Here is a 22,023-nt window from a genome sequence, read left to right as displayed (position 1 = left end):
TCCGTGAACAAATTCCGTAAAATATATTGTTCAAAATGTATCAATAGTTCAACCACACTGTGCTTCTTTTTAAAATATATAGTAATCGTATTGTTATTACAAAAATAAACTAATTGTGGATACTTTTAAAAATAGCGATTTGAGAGATCGCGGCATTATTTACGCAGAAAATTGCCGCTAGATGGCTCTAACTCTTCGATATTTCAGCCAATGAGAAGGCCAGGATCGGTAAATTCTGTCTGAAAGGCCGTCGCAATAGGCTGTACGTACTGAGTACGTTTAGACTAAAAAGAACAAACAAAAAATCAATAAGTTTCTACAACACAAAACAAAGCCTTTAAAATACGTAATAAAATAGAGTTTTAACTAGTAATTCTTATTTTAATTCATATCCACTTTCCAAAGTCTCCAGACAATGCAAATTACCTCCCTTTGGTTTATTTGTTACCATTAGGAACAATACTCATATTTCCTTTTTCCTTAATTTGAGCGATTCGTTCTTTTTCAGCTTAAAGCGGGATGTTTTCTTCACTTCAACAGTAACAAATTAAATATTTAGTTAAACCGTCAGTTAGAAAGATATCCTTTATGCAAATTTTACACACATAGAAACATATTTCGGAACATATAGAAGTTCTTATAACATAACCAGTTGAAGATGAGTGTGACGTTTCGACGACTTAACGGTCACCTTCATCTTATAACACAACCAGTTGAAGATCAAAGTGTGACGTACGTCAGTTCTAGTACGCTCCACACTGGTCATTTGTCTGATTAAAGTGACCGTGTAGATCTCGAACACTACAGCATCAGTTCTAGTACGCCCCACACTGGTCATTTGTCTGATTAAGGTGACCGTGTAGTCATCGAAACGTCAAATATTCTACTAGTTGTACCAAGAATATATCAATCGAACATATGATAAATAAAGACCACACTTGCACTGATTCAACTTTGTTTCCCACGCTCATACATATTCAGTTATGTTAATTATGTTGCTTTGATAAATATATAATTACCTTTAAAACTTTACTACAAGTGATATCTTAATTTGTTCAGATGATAATAGAATTCTGTATTGTCAAATAATCTGCCCGTTAGCTGGTTAATGCACACCTGTAATATTTTGCGAATGTGTCACTAATGTAATATACTCTGGAGCGTTTTTCATTGGCTGTGCAAGTTTGGACATTGATGTAAGGTCGTGAATTGAAAATGACGTAACAAAATTCTTGTGTCTTTGATTTTGTCCTCGACATCTTGACTTTAAAACCTGTCAAAAGAGTAGTATAAAAAAATTCTGAAATTTGCTCGAAAAAATGAAAACTTTTAGAAGTCGTTTATTGAAATATCATATGAAATGAAAATTCCTTTAAAATCTCACGTGTGATATATTGTAAGTGATTGTGAGGACTGCTGGGCTGATCTGTCTCTTGTAAATGACACAATGGTCGCTGTAGGCGTTTTGTAGACATGAACACTATTAGTTGACATCTGGTGTTAATATGATCACGACTTGTTAGCCTGATGTCTACACGTGTCGGCACCGTTTTCGTAACTTAGATTTAATATGATATTATTTCATTGTTTAAACATGTTGTTATAGGGTTTAATCTCACATCTAACAAAGAGGGAGTGTCCGTGGTTTAACTTTTATCAGAATCCTTGTTTGAAGAGAAACAGTAAAGCTTGCTGTACTGTAGGTAAACCAACACCATCTGTGTGAATGTTCTTTATTGAACACTGTGATGTGCTCTACCTGTATAACTGATCTGGAATCTGTGGCAGTGGACATGCTGGAAACAACTTTGTATATCTGGATATAATATATTGGAGAGTCTACAAAATGAAAACAAACGGATATCCTCATATTACACAAATGTGACGTCTTGATTACTAATAGTAACTGTCAAACGTGATAAGTATAAAGATTTTACATTACAATTTAGTGTAAGGTGTGGGCGTTGCTTGTTCTGAAAGGAAAACATTTATTGGACTCAGATACCTTTAACAAGCACGCCTCATATGTTACACTGCTAATGATATAATATGTTACGCTTATTTAGCATGCTGGCTGTGTGTATTCGAAGACAGGAGTTAGGATTTCAGTGTTGGCCTCGGGACCTCATTTAACAGGTAAGTTGAACACCTAAAAATGTGTACATTTGTCACCTCACTGTGACGTCAGAGGTGTAGCCATGCGTGCTTCAGCGCACCCAAAGCATTTAGTTCCTAATATCTCGTGATTATTCCTGATATTTTCTGTCTAAAAGACCTTGTGCCAAATATGTAGACAGACCTAGCGTCAAATATGAAGGCAGACCTAGCGTCAAATATATAGACAGACCTTGCGCCAAATATGTAGACAGACCTAGCGTCAAATATGAAGGCAGACCTAGCGTCAAATATATAGACAGACCTAGCGTCAAATATGTAGACAGACCTAGCGTCAAATATGAAGGAAAGGTGAGCGAAAGAGAGGGGGCTTTTTTTTTCTTTCTTTTTTTATCACTTCTCTGTAGCTGTAAAATGTGATGGTACAAATCAAGAAACGTGATGTTTTATAATAATCGTTTTTTTAGATTCATGGTCAAACTGTCGAAAAATAACGGTTAGGTCCGAGTCGAGTTACCAGAAATGTCTAACGAGTATGACCTACCACCATAGGGAATGATGATTCTCCTGTTTAATAGATTTAAATCTACTATTTCAAAATATAACGAAAATTAAAGTTGTAACACCTATTTCACGCTTATAGGTTGATTCTATACTTACAGGTACTGTTCATGCTACTTTACAAAGACACGCATTGTTTATGTTCGTGTTCTTGTGTTCATATTCGTTCCGCTGATCATAAATACGGTATTGTTATTTTAGATCATGTTGTACATCAAATCCATTTCTCAAATAAAATGCAAATTTTACGAGATAATTACAGCTCCCCATCGAACGTGAAATCACATGCCAAAAACGCTCTGTAAGTGAAGTCATGCTCCAAGTAAGAAGTTCCACTGACAATGGTGTAGGAGATAAGAGATTGAACTATTTTTATTATGTAGGTCAAGGGTCAAATTGTAGGTCAAATGACCTATTTTTGATGTATGACACACCGCCTTAACAAGATGAACACGTACCCTAAATATGAAGTTCAAATGACAAGTAATGTAGGAGATAGAGCCCAGACAACCTCTGTCTTTGATGTAGGTCAAGAAATGTCAGAATGAAAGTGACCTACTTTTAATACAAGACACAGCGCCTCGATAGGGTGAGTCAATACCCAACTTCTTAACCACCTGAGTAAGTGGTTCCCAAATCCAACCCATCACGTAAGATTGAAGTGAAACGCTCATTCGTAACAAGAATGTAGGACAGGACTGAATCGGATGTTTGCTTTCTCCTCTCCTCCTCATCTATTATACGGAACGAAACATCGGAATATGTGTGGACACTGAAAGATTGTAGCTTTTCTGTTTTCTGTTAAATTATTAGAGGTTTTGTGGTACATGGTTTGTGACCGAGGTTTTGTGATACCTGGTTTGTGTCAGAGATTTCGTGGTACATGGTTTGTGTCAGAGGTTTCGTGGTACATGGTTTGTGAAGAGGTTTCATGGTACATGAATTGTGACAGAAGTTTCGTGGTACATGGTTTGTGACCGAGATTTTGTGGTACATGGTTTGTGACCGCGGTTTCGTGGTACATGGTTTGTGAAGAGGTTTCGTGGTACATGAATTGTGACAGAAGTTTCGTGGTACATGGTTAGTGACCGATATTTTGTGGTACATGGTTTGTGATATAGTTTTGTGATACATGGTTTGTAACAGGTTTTGTGGTACATGAATTGTGATATAGTTTCGTGGTACAAGGTTTGTAATAGAGGTTTTATGGTACATGATTTGTGATATAGTTTCGTGGTACATGGTTTGTGATATAGTTTCGTGGTACAAGGTTTGTAATAGAGGTTTTATGGTACATGATTTGTGATATAGTTTCGTGGTACATGGTTTGTGATATAGTTTCGTGGTACAAGGTTTGTAATAAAGGTTTTATGGTACATGATTTGTGATATAGTTTCGTGGTACAAGGTTTGTAATAGAGGTTTTATGGTACATGATTTGTGATATAGTTTCGTGGTACATGGTTTGTGATATAGTTTCGTGGTACAAGGTTTGTAATAGAGGTTTTATGGTACATGATTTGTGATATAGTTTCGTGGTACATGGTTTGTGACCGAGGTTTCGTGGTACATGGTTTGTGACCGAGATTTTGTGGTACATGGTTTGTGATAGAGGTTTCGTGGTACATGGTTTGTAACAGAGGTTTTGTGATACATGGTTTGTGATATAGTTTCGTGGTACAAGGTTTGTAATAGAGGTTTTATGGTACATGATTTGTGATATAGTTTTGTGGTACATGGTTTGTGATATAGTTTCGTGGTACAAGGTTTGTAATAGAGGTTTTATGGTACATGGTTTGTGATATAGTTTCGTGGTACAAGGTTTGTAATAGAGGTTTTATGGTACATGATTTGTGATATAGTTTCGTGGTACATGGTTTGTGATATAGTTTTGTGGTACATGGTTTGTGACAGAGATTTTGTGGTACATGGTTTGTGTCAGAGGTTTTATGGTACATGATTTGTGATATAGTTTCGTGGTACATGGTTTGTGATATAGTTTTGTGGTACACGGTTTGTGACAGAGGTTTTGTGGTACATGGTTTGTGACCGCGGTTTCGTGGTACATGAATTGTGACAGAAGTTTCGTGGTACATGGTTTGTGACCGAGATTTTGTGGTACATGGTTTGTGATAGAGATTTTGTGGTACACGGTTTGTGAAGAGGTTTCGTGGTACATGAATTGTGACAGAAGTTTCGTGGTACATGGTTTGTGACCGAGATTTTGTGGCACATGGTTTGTGATAGAGATTTTGTGGCACATGGTTTGTGATAGAGATTTTGTGGTACACGGTTTGTGAAGAGGTTTCGTGGTACATGAATTGTGACAGAAGTTTCGTGGTACATGGTTTGTGACCGAGATTTTGTGGTACATGGTTTGTGACCGCGGTTTCGTGGTACATGAATTGTGACAGAAGTTTCGTGGTACATGGTTTGTGACCGAGATTTTGTGGTACATGGTTTGTGATAGAGATTTTGTGGTACACGGTTTGTGAAGAGGTTTCGTGGTACATGGTTTGTGACCGAGATTTTGTGGTACATGGTTTGTGATAGAGATTTTGTGGTACATGGTTTGTGATAGAGGTTTCGTGGTACATGGTTTGTAACAGAGGTTTTGTGATACATGGTTTGTGATATAGTTTCGTGGTACAAGGTTTGTAATAGAGGTTTTATGGTACATGATTTGTGATATAGTTTCGTGGTACATGGTTTGTAACAGAGGTTTTGTGGTACTTGGTTTGTGATATAGTTTCGTGGTACAAGGTTTGTAACAGAGGTTTTGTGGTACTTGGTTTGTGATATAGTTTCGTGGTACATGGTTTGTGATAGAGGTTTCGTGGTACATGGTTTGTAACAGAGATTTTGTGATACATGGTTTGTGATATAGTTTCGTGGTACAAGGTTTGTAATAGAGGTTTTATGGTACATGATTTGTGATATAGTTTCGTGGTACAAGGTTTGTAATAGAGGTTTTATGGTACATGATTTGTGATATAGTTTCGTGTCACATGGTTTGTGACCGCGGTTTTGTGGTGCATGGTTTATGTCAAAGGTTTCGTGTCACATGGTTTGTGACAGAGATTTTGTGGTACATGGTTTGTGATATAGTTTTGTGGTACATGGTTTATGTCAAAGGTTTCGTGTCACATGGTTTGTGACAGAGATTTTGTGGTACATGGTTTGTTACACAAGGTCTGTATAGTTAGGATTGTGATATAGGGATTCAGAATACCAACTTTAATCTATCTACGTTACACGGTAATGATACGTAATTCTATCGCTGTCCAACAGATTAACTTAAAGGCAAAGTCTTGTTTTGGAAGCGGACATGCTAAATAACAACTTGTATGCCTTATATTCAAGTAACTTATATTCCAAATGACAATGTGAACAAATCAATATAAAATGTATGAAAACGAAAAATCGCCGAGGATACGTTTTTAAAACGATTGATATAAATTTGACTTCAATATCAAACCGTCTGTACGATAATGTTGGTTTTTCATTTCAATCTACCTCGAAATTTTTATTTTTTCTTGGTCCACAAAGCTTTCCGGTTTAAACATTCTTAATACCACAACCAATAAGTGTCATCTTCAATGTCCTGGTCATTGGCTCCAATGATGTGTACACGTGTTATACATTTCCCTATCGTCAAACCAGTGTTTCTATACATTTAGATATTGATGAAAAGTTCAAGGAGACTTGTGGTCCCTCCTCAGAGTTGGAACGTCCACCAAACATTCCGACTTATCATTATTCCTTCTTTGTAAACAACGTATGTAGAGGAAATTATTTTTCTTTTTTGTCTAATCATAAATGAATAAATTTTGATTTTTTTAATTGATTCAATATTTAATTTTGATATGTATTCATTATCATCTTTATTTGACTCCGTCCGGTATGATTCTCCCTTCTTTCAATATTACTTTCGAAACAAAGAAAGATGAGAGGTGGAGAGATACAAGCCTATATACCCCTAGTCGTAAACACATGAAAGCGTTCCTTCCCTTCTGGTTTCACTAATTGTATCATGATACACGTCCTTGTTCTGGTATTTCCCTTTTGGGCGTGTTTTATTGAAGTACTGCATGTCCTAATCCTAAACGATAGCGGAAACATCGATAGAATGAGTAATATATTTTACGAATCGGGGTTTGACAGGTCAAAAGAGACGTCATTTTACTTAGAAGTAGAAACATTCCGGGGCTGGGTTTCGTTATGACTACATAGTTTATACATTTATCGCCTGAGATAGGATGTCGCATATACCAGGGGTTGGGAAAGAGAGGACGAGGAGGAGAGGGAGAGAAGAAGGAGGAGAAGGAGAGGAGGAGGAGGAGGAGGAGGAGGTTTGAACTTACCAAAGTTTACATCCGCGTTTATAATTATTCAATCTGGTAGACTCGGCCCAAATTTGATTACAATACTCGTATATCTGACGTTATACGAATGACCTGGCCATTGCCTTGTTACTCAATAAAAACAAAGTGAACCGGACGATAAACTCCACCCTCTTCTCACCCCGGTGTTTAAGTGTGACCTTTGACCTTTAACCTAAACTATTGACCACCGAAATCGTACAGCTCGTAAGTACTATAGTTAAATACATAAGAATATAATGTACATGTACAAACGTGTAAACTATGGTGATACAAATCTCCAGTGTGAATATCATAAACCAAACCTGTTCAGAGATTCATAAGAAACCTTTACACAAGGTTATCACGGACAGCTCCTGCTACATGCCTATATCCCCATCCTTACGTAAAAGAGGTGGGTGGTTGTAGGGTGATAATAAATATACCCAAGTTTTTGGGGTTTTTTTATCAATATTGTTATACGTGTGTAACATAGCCTTTTGTGATATAACGTTTGTATGATGAAGTGACGTTTCACATTAATAGATAGACCGATTTTTTTCAATGGTTACATAATGTCGGTATTCACATTTTTTATGAAGTAATTGATATTCATTTTAAATAGTCAATAACAATGTAAATATCAGTAAGTGCATAATAAATGTGAATTTTGTCATCAGAACAAAAGTTTAGAGACAGAATTTTCAGTCTAACACATACATGGCTCTGTAACTGCCGGAGATTATCGATAAAGAACTTAAATGATTTCGTGTTTGACATGAAAATGTCGATTTTCTACAAATACTTTTAAACAATTGATCATGTGATAACAAAGATCTTAAAAACTCTTATCTTTTAATTTTGTAATTTTGATATCCGACTTAATTTGAAACTCGTCACATTTTTCTCGTTTTCCGCCAAAAGCTGGCAAAAAATCCTGAGCTAACTATCTGTTAATACATCGAGTACAGATTTAATTTAAGAATACAGATAAATATACCTCATAAAAGGACATGTACTTGACATTATTACAATTTATCAGAGAGATGGAAATTGATAAATGTATTGAATTATCTACACCTATCTAGATTTTGACTTTTCTTTCGATCATATTGGTTTTTCCTTAGTCGCCTCCTAGGCTCCAAAGCTGACGCACTTAACACCACTGACGAGTCCTAAAAGTACGAAACAGCTGTATGTTGCAGTTTAATTCCTTGTTTGACTCTACAGATAAATTAAAATTAAAACGTGCTTTTCATTTCAGTAATAATTACCATAAATTTAGTATGCAAATACAGTACCCGTACCCATTATTGTAACCCAAAACAAAATATTGTGTCTTTTGTACAGTTCCCTATGAGATGCCCTACACCCAGTATTTATACCTGAACATGTCCCTTATGACGTAATCTTAGCCGCCCTGTTATCAATGTAAGAACACCCAGTACGTATTTGGTATTATCACCGAAAGCTCTGATTGGCTGATGGTTCCCGTTAATTAGCATAGGCCTAAGATATCCCTGGTCAGTGTTATCATAATTACGTCATGTTGATATAATGTATATCATAGATCGTTATAATCATTCATAATGATTCATTTGATAATCAAATCATTTATAATTTTTGACACATGGAATCTACTTTTGAGTTTTTCATTATCGAAATTTCTTATTTATGTATTTTTTTTCTGATTACAAATCTTCATTCTGGAGGATATTAATAGAATATTAATAATTAATTCATTTGTGACGTCATGACTTTATAACATAATGTACGTTGCGGCGGCATCATTAAGCTAAGAAAAATCAGTCTTCACAAATGCCTGTCAAGCAACGTTATATTCACTTAATGTGTGATATAAGGGAGGTAACTGGTGCAAAACAGACTTTACTAGTACTAAACTTGTGAAAAATGCGTCCGCGTTTATGATGAATCAAAAAGGCCTGTTATTGTTTCCGAAAGAAAAGAACAAATACGCCATCAAAATGTTAGTTCAGGTAGCTCTCTTTGATCTCAATATCGTGTAGTAGAGTCTCAAAAATACATGTGAAGTCTGGGATAATTGTGAAATTTTAAATGGTACAAACTAGGAAATCTTCGGTATGAGGCAGCCCGTGTTGTTACAGGAATGTCAATCTTTACCACAAAACTTTTTACCACTATGTTTTATTAATATGTTCCCCACAAAATTTGATATATTATACTGCCGGCTTAGAAATAGAGCGAGTTCTTGTATCAGTTTCGCAATATTTCAGCCGAACACTTAATTTCTGGTGACCCAAGTATTCAGGATACTTCAAGCATAAAAAAATATATTTTTTCACCTGTTAAAATACGTGTACTTTAAAGTTCAATATTACGTTATGTTGGCTGTCCAACGCCGTGTTAAAAAATAGGTTGGTTTGGAAATACTAAGAAAGAAATAAGCGAACCGTGGAATATTATGGAATTGAAGAATTAGAGACTTCGATATGTACTCTGGCTGGAATAGAGGATAAAATGTTAGACAGTATATGTGAATAAATTCAATATATGTATAACTTATCTATGTTATACATCTTTTCTTTTCCTGTCCCTATCTCACCTCTTTATCCCCAGCACCTTCTTTCCTGCTTTCTTCTCTTACAATGTTTGTAATATTCATTCTTAATTCTTAATTTACATATTTTATTGTTTTCACGTGATTCCTGTGTAAAATATCCTGTATGTATTCATTTAGGAGAGGACTTATTGGGTTGACATAACTTTTATCCAATGCTTTTGTTTATAAACAATAAATATGTCTAAAAAATTCCCAAACCAGACCTGTATGGTCCTGTAATCTGGACGCTTCAAACGCGTCTCCTTATACGCTTCTGGGGGCTTCTTACAAGCCAGCTTACTAAAGGTTCTGAAACTTATATAGATAGTTTGGTCTCTGGTTACTTGTAGTAAAACTGGTTTGCTAAACGGGACGTCATCTCAATATGACCAGAGATTCCAGCCTCATGTTTCAATACACTCATACTAATAACAAGGGCTGTAACTCAATCGGCCTCGCGAAACGACTCAATTTTAGGGAAATTTGTGATAGCTTTAGACCGTTCGAGATATCTGTCTGTAAACTTCAGCAAATATCGTTAAACTGTCAGAATTCAGTTAGCCGGACACTCATCTAGCAGCGAAATCAGACAATGAATCTGTATAAACAAGTTTGAAAACATCTTTACATGATTTTTAATTCTCTACGCTTTTCTGTCCCTGTATTATTATAATACTTAATCATAATGCTTAAGTATACTTAAACATTCATTATAATATAGGTTATGGTGCGTATATATATATACATGTTTTGATGCATATCAGGGACGTATAATACAATATTATACGTCCCTGTGCATATCAATATTTTAATATTGATACATTTGGAAACACTTCTGATAAGATAAGTAAATCCAGGGACGTAGATAACAGATAACTGTTACATACGTCCCTGGTAAATCTTCGGTGATTTCAAATTTAATATTCAGACCGCTTGGTTGTAATTAATACCACTGTGTCAAGGACGTGTAAAATATCAACCGTTCGTTTTATACGTCCTGACTGTAGCTGTTCAGACAGAGACGTATAGAAATTATTCTTCACCATTCGTTTTGTTTGCCATTCCAAGTCATGGTTGTTATTTTTTAAAGCTTCTGTATGTGCAGTCAGTTTATACACATACAGACAGAGGTATCCATTCTATCTCAAAAATATGATAACCCCGGACACGTGTGAGAGATTTTGGCCGTGTGTTAACGTCATAAACACGTGCGTTGAAACCCCCAGTCCAACAAACACCTCGTGTAACAGATACCTCGTGAGCTGCCGCGGTATTTTCTCTCACGTACGTGTACAACAGCAACACACACATACATATGTAGTGCCATTACTGCTTTTAAGACAACTTTTTTTAATATGTCACACACACACACACACATGTACACACCACGTATACGTCTAGTAGGATGAGAGCTTAGCAAGCTGTGTGATTATTTGTTATCACTCCAACTGTATGTGTGACACTCAAGATAAGCGGGTCAAAAATCACCGATAGGCTTGAGAAAGAAAACCGGAAATAGGAATTTCACAACGGACAAGCGTGTCACCGTGTGGTTTGTTTACATTTAATTCAACAGTATGTTGACTTCGGAGCCGATGTTCGTCTTTGCTGAAATGACGGTTTCTCATACTCTATGATGCGGACATGGCAATGACGGAGTGTTGGAACGATACATATCTCGCCTTGGTATATAGTGTTTGACTACAAAGACCTTAATCTCGCGGGAAGATCATTGGATTTTAATCATGTCGAAAACGGTGAGTTGTTAAGAGAGCATTTCTCACGTGGTAGAGGAAATGTAAGAGAACTTGTTTCACGGCTTATCGCTATACTGAACGGATCAGGTGTATATAATTTTATTATACATACACAGGTACACTCACAAACTCACACTCGCGTGCTTTTTAAAAGTCGACCCCCTCCTGCCCCCCTCCCCCTCCCCGGCAGTTACTCTCTCTCTGCCGTGCCACCGTCTTCCCCCAACACCCCTTCCCCTTACTGAGAGCCTCCCTCCCACCCGTTCAAGACACCAACTCAGATTTTCAACTCCTTAACGTCAATGAATGAATGTTTTATATGTACAAACAATGTTTACTGTTTTACCTGTGACAAAGTCAGGTTGGACGGTGTGCTACCATTATAGTAGAACGAAGTGGAGGGCTATATACATATATATACATTGTCTGAATTTTACGATCCAGTAAGATCTGATAAGTTTCATTGTAAGACATGTCAATCACATGTAAATTTTGATTCGTAATGATATGTATATATATAATATATATATTGATGCAATTTCTACGAAATTGACATCATTTTCTTGTACAACCGGAAAATCAGTATAAAAATGTAATCTTCGTTACGGTATGTGATAGAATTATTTTATAATCAAATTTTATATTGAGGACCATAAAACATTGACCATAGCGTTTTCGATAGGACAATTAACAGTAATTAATATAAATTTGCATAAAAAGTACTATTAATTAATTATCATGTTCTGTATTTGCTCGTGGAGGTACTGAATCGTAGCAAAGAAATGTCCGATGATCCAACCTATTAATCCTTAAGGAATAAGTAATTACAGGTTGAGGAAGGTGAAAGCGGTACTTATCCTATAGGAGTATTGATTAGGTGAAAGTTGTGTTCAACGTATCTTGTAGGAGAAAGATATAGGTGTCTTATAGGGCAGTGTTTAGGAGGAGGATGTGTACCGTAAGCATCCTGTAGGAATGAGGTATAGATGATACAGATCAGAGATACCGCAGGAGAAAGGTTTAGGTGGCAGAGATACCGCAGGAGAAAGGTTTAGGTGGCAGAGATACCGCAGGAGAAAGGTTTAGGTGGCAGAGATACCGCAGGAGAAAGGTTTAGGTGGCAGAGATACCACAGGAGAAAGGTTTAGGTGGCAGAGATACCGCAGGAGAAAGGTTTAGGTGGCAGAGATCATTAAGGAGAAAGGTTTAGGTGGCAGAGATACCGCAGGAGAAAGGTTTAGGTGGCAGAGATACCGAAGGAGAAAGGTTTAGGTGGCAGAGATACCGCAGGAGAAAGGTTTAGGTGGCAGAGATCATTAAGGAGAAAGGTTCAGGTGGCAGAGATACCGCAGGAGAAAGGTTTAGGTGGCAGAGATCATTAAGGAGAAAGGTTTAGGTAGCAGAGATACCGCAGGAGAAAGGTTTAGGTGGCAGAGATACCGAAGGAGAAAGGTTTAGGTGGCAGAGATACCGCAGGAGAAAGGTTTAGGTGGCAGAGATACCGAAGGAGAAAGGTTTAGGTGGCAGAGATCATTAAGGAGAAAGGTTTAGGTAGCAGAGATACCGCAGGAGAAAGGTTTAGGTGGCAGAGATACCGCAGGAGAAAGGTTTAGGTGGCAGAGATACCGCAGGAGAAAGGTTTAGGTGGCAGAGATACCGCAGGAGAAAGGTTTAGGTGGCAGAGATCATTAAGGAGAAAGGTTTAGGTGGCAGAGATACCGCAGGAGAAAGGTTTAGGTGGCAGAGATCATTAAGGAGAAAGGTTTAGGTGGCAGAGATACCGCAGGAGAAAGGTTTAGGTGGCAGAGATACCGAAGGAGAAAGGTTTAGGTGGCAGAGATACCGAAGGAGAAAGGTTTAGGTAGCAGAGATACCGCAGGAGAAAGGTTTAGGTGGCAGAGATACCGCAGGAGAAAGGTTTAGGTGGCAGAGATACCGCAGGAGAAAGGTTTAGGTGGCAGAGATACCGAAGGAGAAAGGTTTAGGTGGCAGAGATACCGCAGGAGAAAGGTTTAGGTGGCAGAGATACCGCAGGAGAAAGGTTCAGGTGGCAGAGATACCGAAGGAGAAAGGTTTAGGTGGCAGAGATCATTAAGGAGAAAGGTTTAGGTAGCAGAGATACCGCAGGAGAAAGGTTTAGGTGGCAGAGATACCGAAGGAGAAAGGTTTAGGTGGCAGAGATACCGCAGGAGAAAGGTTTAGGTGGCAGAGATACCGCAGGAGAAAGGTTTAGGTGGCAGAGATACCGAAGGAGAAAGGTTTAGGTGGCAGAGATTCCGAAGGAGAAAGGTTTAGGTGGCAGAGATCATTAAGGAGAAAGGTTTAGGTGGCAGAGATACCGCAGGAGAAAGGTTTAGGTGGCAGAAATACCGCAGGAGAAAGGTTTAGGTGGCAGAGATACCGCAGGAGAAAGGTTTAGGTGGCAGAGATACCGAAGGAGAAAGGTTTAGGTGGCAGAGATTCCGAAGGAGAAAGGTTTAGGTGGCAGAGATACCGCAGGAGAAAGGTTTAGGTGGCAGAGATCATTAAGGAGAAAGGTTTAGGTAGCAGAGATACTGCAGGAGAAAGGTTTAGGTGGCAGAGATCATTAAGGAGAAAGGTTTAGGTGGCAGAGATACCGCAGAAGAAAGGTTTAGGTGGCAGAGATACCGCAGGAGAAAAGTTTAGGTGGCAGAGATACCGCAGGAGAAAGGTTTAGGTGGCAGAGATACCGAAGGAGAAAGGTTTAGGTGGCAGAGATACCGCAGGAGAAAGGTTTAGGTGGCAGAGATCATTAAGGAGAAAGGTTTAGGTAGCAGAGATCCTGAAGGAGAAATGTTTAGGTGGCAGAGTCTCCTGAAGGAGAAATGTTTAGGTGGCAGAGATCCTGAAGGAGGAAGTTGAAGGTGATGCAGATTTCCTGTAGGAGTTTATGTGTAAAAAGAGGTTTTAATTGTAGGTTATTGATACGGAACTGCACATAGACAAATAGGTAGTAACACACGTTGTGACACTTCCTGGTAACATATCTGATCTATAAGAAAACATTGTTATTTCGTTATCTCATTTGGAAAAATGTTTGCGTGTGTTATACATTTAAGCCAGCCTACGTGCAGTGTGTAATGAACCATTTTACAATGGACTATATTTTGTTACCTTACAACATTTGTAGTATATGAGATGTCTCATATCCCCTGTATTATATAACACGCCTTAGATCCGCTTTAAAAAGTGTAAGCTGATTAAATATTCAAGTTTATCTGAAAGCTGCCGGTCTGTTTACCAAATGTGATTTACCATAACAACTTTGACATGTTAAATTGTACATACGGATATTGTGACAGATCTTTTTTATATGTAGTCTTTGTTCTTTTTGGCTGTTGTTTTGCTTTGTACTTTTTTTAGTTGCTGGAGTGGGGGGAGGGGGGGAGGGGGGGGGCTTTTTTTACTGTTTATTGACTATAATAAATTATCTGTGTAGCTGAACCATTGGAATGACATCCACGCTGTTGTCAGAGACATTTTATATATAGGACTGAAGAGTGATGTTAGTGGTAGTTATTTCTACAGAAAAAAAGGTTTTAATGATCGGAAGGAACACCGGACACAAAACGCGGACGGACACAAAACATGGACGTGAGTTCGTAATGATAAATATACTATAATACTCAGGGGATTAAACATTTTTCAGCCTTGATACGAAGAAGTGCGAAGTTCGGGGAAAGATATTCTTGGATCTTGAACATGCAATATCTAAAGGTATTTATAACATAATGATGCAGATATTGTACACAGGAAAGTGAGGTTAGTGGATAGTGTGTGGTGAGGTAGGACGGTTTTGTATTTTTCGGGATATAGCCGACAAAATAACATCAAAACATCCTAGTCTAGTGCGCTAGGTTAGAATGTTGAAACAGCGCCCGTAAATGGGGTTAAGAACGAGTTAAAATGGCGATTTTTAGGCAGACGTCAACACAACACCATATACTCTGTACTATAATTTAAACTGTTGTATCGAATTTCTACTAAATTAAACGGACTATTTACCTATATGTTGGATTGTGCTGTTGTTAGCACTCTAATATCATATGTAATAGAGGCCATTTTTTGGATTTTAGAATGCCTCCGCTAGGTTTCAAACCCGAGACCTCTGATTTACTAGTCTTGAACTCAACTGATGGAGCTTAAGAAAACAGTATGTGAAGCGCTATGTTGAACATATGGATATTTTTCAGTGTTACATACTCCCTCTTCAGGAAATTATTCAAGTTGTTACAACAATGTTTGTGAGCGTACCGCCAGGTTTTTTTTTACCAGGGTTGCAATACATTAAAATGCCTATACACAAATATAGTAAGACTTGCCCAGAATTATGACTTTATCTTAAAATGTGTAAACATTGGCAAACATTGACACATAAACAGTTTTTTATACTGCCACCGCACCTAAAGGCTTGATGCCATTAGATGTGACAAATTTTTTGTTTGTTTGCTTGTTTTTTTTTCCTTTTTTGTTTTGTTTTTGTTTTTTTAATTTCTAATATTACAGTTTTATTGAGGTGACCTATGATGTTGATATGAATAGCAATCGGACATATAGAGACATTGAGTAGCTGTTTAGAAATTGGTTATGTTGATATCCTTACTGGTTAGTTTATAAACTTTTAAAGTAGATGAGACAGGAACATTTATCTAAAACTCCAAATGACTCTAACGTAGGTTATCTATGGCAAGAGGAATATGAGAATTAATGTAGATATGCTCCAGATTGTAAATGTAAGGAACGATAACTCTAGCCCTGGTAAAGAGTGAAGTAATCAGGTGTCGACATCCGTACGTGCGTATGCACAAGCTACATACACACCTACCAAATGTACTTATTTTAAGGTGAAGGACAACCGTATTTGACGTTACAAATCAATTACTTTTTAATTGTCCGGTTTGATCCTCCTAAAACCTCCGTGACCTTGACATCTGCTCTGTTGTATGATATTTAGACGGCACGACTCCGCCCTTCCCCTGCGTGCTCCGTACTGTAAACGATATACCATCTGAAGAGTCCGCTTCAGGAGTTAGTTGATGAGCTATGCAAAAACACAAATATGTTTCATGTTTTGTTTGGAAATATTTTGCGAAGATTTAATCGGCATTTCGAAGGGATCACGATAAGTTTTGAATTACACAAAGAAAAAAGACCGTTTTTTGTCTAATAATCAATCGTCATATTATTTACCTGAAAAGGGAGACAACTTTGTCAGATTACCGAGACCTGCAACAATTGTAAATCTTTTTCTAAGGATATAACGGGTTATTTGTTACTTACTGCTGTTAAATTAACATGTGACATAAGTATATGTATGTAAATACACTGAGAACATGCGCTGCCCTGGAGCCCTATAGGTATATTTGGTCTTATTCCGATGTTTTCACGACAAAGGAGTGTGCATTTTATCGAATATTGACTCCACCCCTACCCTCATTTTAAACATGGATATGAGTCTAAGACACCATAAACAGGTCTAAAGTCTATTGAATATAGCTCTTGTGTATACCCACCAGGTGTAAAACATGGAGGAAAATGGGACTTGTGTAAGTCTATAGGTGTATTGTAAAACGCACTTGTTGTTTACATCTGAGTATAAACTTTCACCACGTTTACACATCCGTCCCTGTCATATCACACCAGTCAGACCGATCACTTTACGTATTTCCCTATACAATTATTGTCGCTGATAAAAATAAACCATGATTTCGACTGAGCTCTACACGATATGTAACTGATTATGTTCTATATTGAGGTATTCTGGATAACATGCGACAAGCCTTTAGTATGGTATTCAATGTGCTTAGCACAGCTACAAGGAGACTTCACATTAAAATGACCCTGGCTGTTGACAGGGCGATAAACCCAGTAAATAAACTGATTCTTTAAATTCTTATTAACATAATATAGGAGAAGGTTTTATTAAGTGGTCGGCCAAAACACACACGCTATAATTTATATCTGTCTGGTAAAGCATTGCTCTAAAGCCCAAATCATAAGGTTTCATAAGGTGAGGTTTCCAGAAATCTGAATTATCAGAGTTTCAGACTAATATGAGTAAATATTTCAGTATTGAACTGAGTTGGCATTCATAGTCAATATAAATGCCAAATGAATTAGTTCTTATTCAGTTTGTATTGATACGACATCCTTATACGCTGTTGGCAGTTCATGATTCGATAATTCACTGCTTTGGTAAGGTTATACCGTAACAATGCCCCTCAATGGTAGATATTGGATGACGGAATTTCCACCACAAGCCCGGATTAACATGTTTTCTATATGAGGCCAGCCATTTCATTATTTTTTTTATCGAACCATTTTCCTTTTGAAGATTTACTTACGTTATCTAGCAATTTATTGTATTCAGTCCTCTTTATCATCTCCATTATCTTGAATTTGATAATTTGATGTTAGTTGATGTGCTTGTTGGCTCCGTTGTTTTGAACTTTGATCTTTCTTACTTATATTGACCTAGCTTTACATGCTTTAAATCAGAAAACGCTTACTCACCCTGAACGCCTGGTCCTATTCTCATTGTACTTAATTAGTGGTATTCTGTTATCTTTCTTTTTGTTTTACATGTCAGTATTGTCTCTAAAATAAAATACTTCTTTCGGTGAATATTTTGTAGTATGAACTTTAAAATAATGTTGATCTAAACTTTGTGTCAATGAGTGCATCTCTCCTATTTAACCGATTGAACGTATTCATCTCAACTCTTCCAGCTTGATATTGCTGACCAATCGTCACGACGACATCTTAAGCGGACGTTGTATTATGTTCTTGTCGTAATTCTGACGTTCTCTTCGCACAGAATTTAATTTCACATGAAGTATAATTTACAGTTAGAAGGTTTTATCATGAGGAATTGAAGGTTATATGAACCTGTTAAAGACATTGAATTCCACTTCTCGATTACTACGATATCACATAAAACCACCTATTCACCTCATGACTAGTTAATAGCTAACAACAATCATGCTTCAAAATTCTCAATGTTATATTCATTGCCACTGTCTAATAATGTTTATTTTATTTCTGTAATAAACATCGTGGAGTGATTTTTATGGGGAGAAATATTACATTAAAGCGGCGAGCTACAAGTTAACGGTAACTGAAATCACGCGATCATTAAGTTCACTACGTCATATTTTCAAACATTAACTTTTCATAATTTGTCCCATGATCTGCCTGTTACTCGGTGGTTTCATCATTGTGATATCTTTGCCAATGCCACTGGTGCAATATACCCTAAAGCGTTTTTTTTATTGGCTGCGCCAGCCAAAGATCGACTGTGATGTCATAACATGGACAATGACGTTACATCATGATTTGAAACTGACATAAAAATGAGTGTTTCTGTTTGATTTTGTCATCCTAATTGTTCTTAGATACGTGATAAAAATACCTTAAATTTGTTTTTATTTGATATACCAACATATGAACATAATTATAATCGGATTTCAAATTCAATAAAACTTGGGAAAATTATGAACAAAAGAATGATTTACACGGAAACTCCTGAAAAAGAATAAGGAGAATAAGACCAGGTGTTCCGGAAAGGTATGCGTTGTATGGTTTTTGATCGCTTTAAGTAAGTAATGTCACGTTCTCAAATGAGAACAAGGTATACTAAAACGCGAAGGATTCATGTGGTGCTTGAAAACCAAAATTCGTAAATTTTAAAAGCTTTATATGTAGCACATGCGTTTAGTTTTTGGGTTTGTAATTAGTGATAAAGAAAAGCAAAAAAAACAAAAACAAAAACAAAAACAAAAACAAAACAATAAACAAAGCTTGGATCCCATCTCTCCTCTCTGTCAACGCCATTCCGAGAGCAGCCTAACGTCAACGTCATTTAAATGTATTTTTAAAGGAAAAGTATCCTATCATGAGACGAGAAGCAAAGACTCAAAATGACACGGACACAATGACATTTACAGTCTTATGAATACCTTTTCCTTCTAGAACTCGTCAGTGACGCTTAGGGCTTACATTTAGAAACCTGGTAGGCGTCTGAGACAAATCCAATGATATATCAAAATTAAAATGGGTCCTTTATTGAATAAATTTAGTGAGTGATTTTCTTAGATATCTTAGCAGAAATTCAGTGTGTAAATTCTGAACGTGTCAAGACGTCACGGAGAATGTTAATTTTATATAGTCTGCATGTGTTTGAAATCGTCCACAGACAAATAAAGGCTACAGCACGAAAGTACATTGTGTTTCCACTATATCTCATATGGACATGAAGTATAGCAGTGAATCGGCACAATTTAATTACACACTGTGACACCCAACACTACAAGTTGATAGTGAGTTGTTTTGACATATATAATAACGGCAGTTTCACTGACATTTAAATAAACGACCCATTTCATTTTATTTGCTGACGCAAAACTCGACCGACAATCGTTATTGACAAAAACATTTGGGATGTAATATTATGTAATGGCCTATTTTATTTCAGCGACCGGGTGACAGTTGATTAAATCGGTAACCGTTTGGTATTATTTCGTTCATCATCAATGTTTCATCTGATTTTCAGAAGAAAACTAGCAGGTCGTCTTTAAAAGACGCAAATGACGTCGACGAGCTTCAGCCATTGACATTCACCGGAAGTCAATTCACAAACGACGTCTTCGACGAAGCGTTATCTGTTGAAGAGATAGAGAAAAACAACAAGCAATCATCGGGAACTGATACGGATCCTTGGGAACGAAACAGCGGGTCGAACAACATGGAAGAGAAGAAGAATTATGCGAAAGCCACCCATAAGCCTAAGCTTTCTCGTGTATTGTCTTTTGAAGATCCAGAAGTTCGATGTGGCTTTGGACCGTATAAACCGGATGTGTTGCAGAAATTTAACAACCCCAAGTGTCTTCTGGCTTTTCTTTCATTCTTCGCTTTCATCCAAGGTAGGCAATGATTGTAATTCAATTATTTAATATTTTTTCATGACATATTTACAGTGTGTATATGAAAGATATGGATATCACAGCTAAGGTGCAATATCAGAATCATATTTCAAGATTTCATGTCGGTATTGTGGAAAATTGTATAAAAATTGAGCAAATATGCCAAATGTCAAGAAATGTATATAAAAAAAAAACGTCAGATTCCAGGACCATTCGATGTTACTACAATTGTATGTCCAGACTTCCTGCTTTTGCTTTTCAGGTTTTGTTGTAAATGGCATTAACAATGTGAATACAACGACTATAGAGCGACGCTTCGGTCTACCGAGTTCAAAGGTCGGCAGTATCTCTAGTGCCTACGACGTGTCGGCAGCTATAATTGGATTAATTATTAGCCACCTCGGATCGGGCCGGAACAAGCCGAAGTATCTCTCGTTAGCGGCCGGAAGTATGGCGATAGGATCATTCGTGATGACTCTACCACACTTCACCAATGGGCTTTATCTATGGGGTGAAAATACCAGGGGAACATGCAGTGGTGAGCTCTCAAAACTTCTAATGGTTTAAAGCATATTTTTAGTCAGATCGGACTGCATTGCCATCAATGCTAAACAACGTATATTTTAGATATACATATTCTCATATACGCAGCCTAATTTTAACGTAGGATAAATAAATAAATAATTAGATAAGTATCGCAATTTTACATATTTGAAATCAAATATACTGGATATGCTGGGCGGACAATTTATTTTAGTGTCAAGTTTTTTGAAGCAATGAATCTGTATCGTAAAAATGATATCACAGATAAAAAAACGCGAATATCGCAATAAGATAAATGAATCAATAGAGAACGAAAAAAAATCACAAAATATTTTTAACAATGCCCTGGTCCTGAAATTTGACGTCGAAGACCAGATATTTGTTAACTGAAGTGGTATAAATAACTGTTGAACGTAGCGATATCGGAGGAAATTAATTATGTTGATGACGTCATTGTAGAGATGACGGAGCCTAACACATGCAACACAGACGATAGTTTGCAGAATTACTTGTACGTATTTCTCCTGGGTCAAGCATTACACGGAGTGGGCGGAACAACACTCTATATTGTGGGCGTGTCTCTAATGGACGACAGTGTCCCAGCAACGTCGTCTCCCATGTATATCGGTAAGAATCTTAATGGTACCAGAGTATGTGAGAGTTAATATGAATAGATCTGATTTTTAACATTTTTTATCGGGGTGTTTGTCTCCTTTCTGGATTGATAGATATTTGTACTGACATGTTTTATCGTTTGACTCTTAATTACAACAAGTTTGACGAAACCTGTATGTACAACTTTCATCACCAATTATGGGCGCGTCATCAAATGTGTGTCTAAGTCTCGTCATCAATAATGGGCATGACTGACTCTCGTCGTCAGTGATTTGGACGTTTCTAACTGTCAGCAACAAGTGGGTGTGTCCAACTTTAATTACCAACTACAGGCAAGCCTTTTTCTCAGCAACAAATGTGGGCGTGTCAAACTCACGTCATGAGGTACTGAAGTGTCTAATTTTCGGCAACAAATGATGGTGTCTAACGCTTGTCAACATACATAAAAATGGATGTGTCAAACTCTTATCACAAATTAATTACAGACAGGTCTTATTATCAGCAAACAGAAGGGGGCGTGTCTAACTTCTGTTACCTAAAATAGACGTT

General features: G+C 37.1%; 1 protein-coding gene across 1 annotated transcript in view; it reads left to right on the top strand.

The window, feature by feature from the left end:
- The first annotated feature begins 10,986 nt into the window (after positions 1–10,986).
- Positions 10,987–22,023, top strand: part of LOC132552491 (solute carrier organic anion transporter family member 4C1-like) — a 33,302-nt gene continuing 22,265 nt past the window's right edge. The window contains exons 1-4 of the mRNA XM_060216669.1: positions 10,987–11,374; positions 19,947–20,316; positions 20,579–20,854; positions 21,319–21,486. Coding sequence (XP_060072652.1) covers positions 11,363–11,374; positions 19,947–20,316; positions 20,579–20,854; positions 21,319–21,486 — 826 coding nt within the window. The 5' untranslated portion in view covers positions 10,987–11,362. The remainder of the gene's footprint in view (positions 11,375–19,946; positions 20,317–20,578; positions 20,855–21,318; positions 21,487–22,023) is intronic.

Source organism: Ylistrum balloti, unplaced genomic scaffold (assembly GCF_031769215.1).
Source record: "Ylistrum balloti isolate Yb309-2 unplaced genomic scaffold, AGI_CSIRO_Ybal_v1 Utg370250, whole genome shotgun sequence".
Classification (NCBI taxonomy): Eukaryota; Metazoa; Mollusca; class Bivalvia; order Pectinida; family Pectinidae; genus Ylistrum; species Ylistrum balloti.
This window is presented reverse-complemented; position numbering and strand designations above follow the sequence as displayed.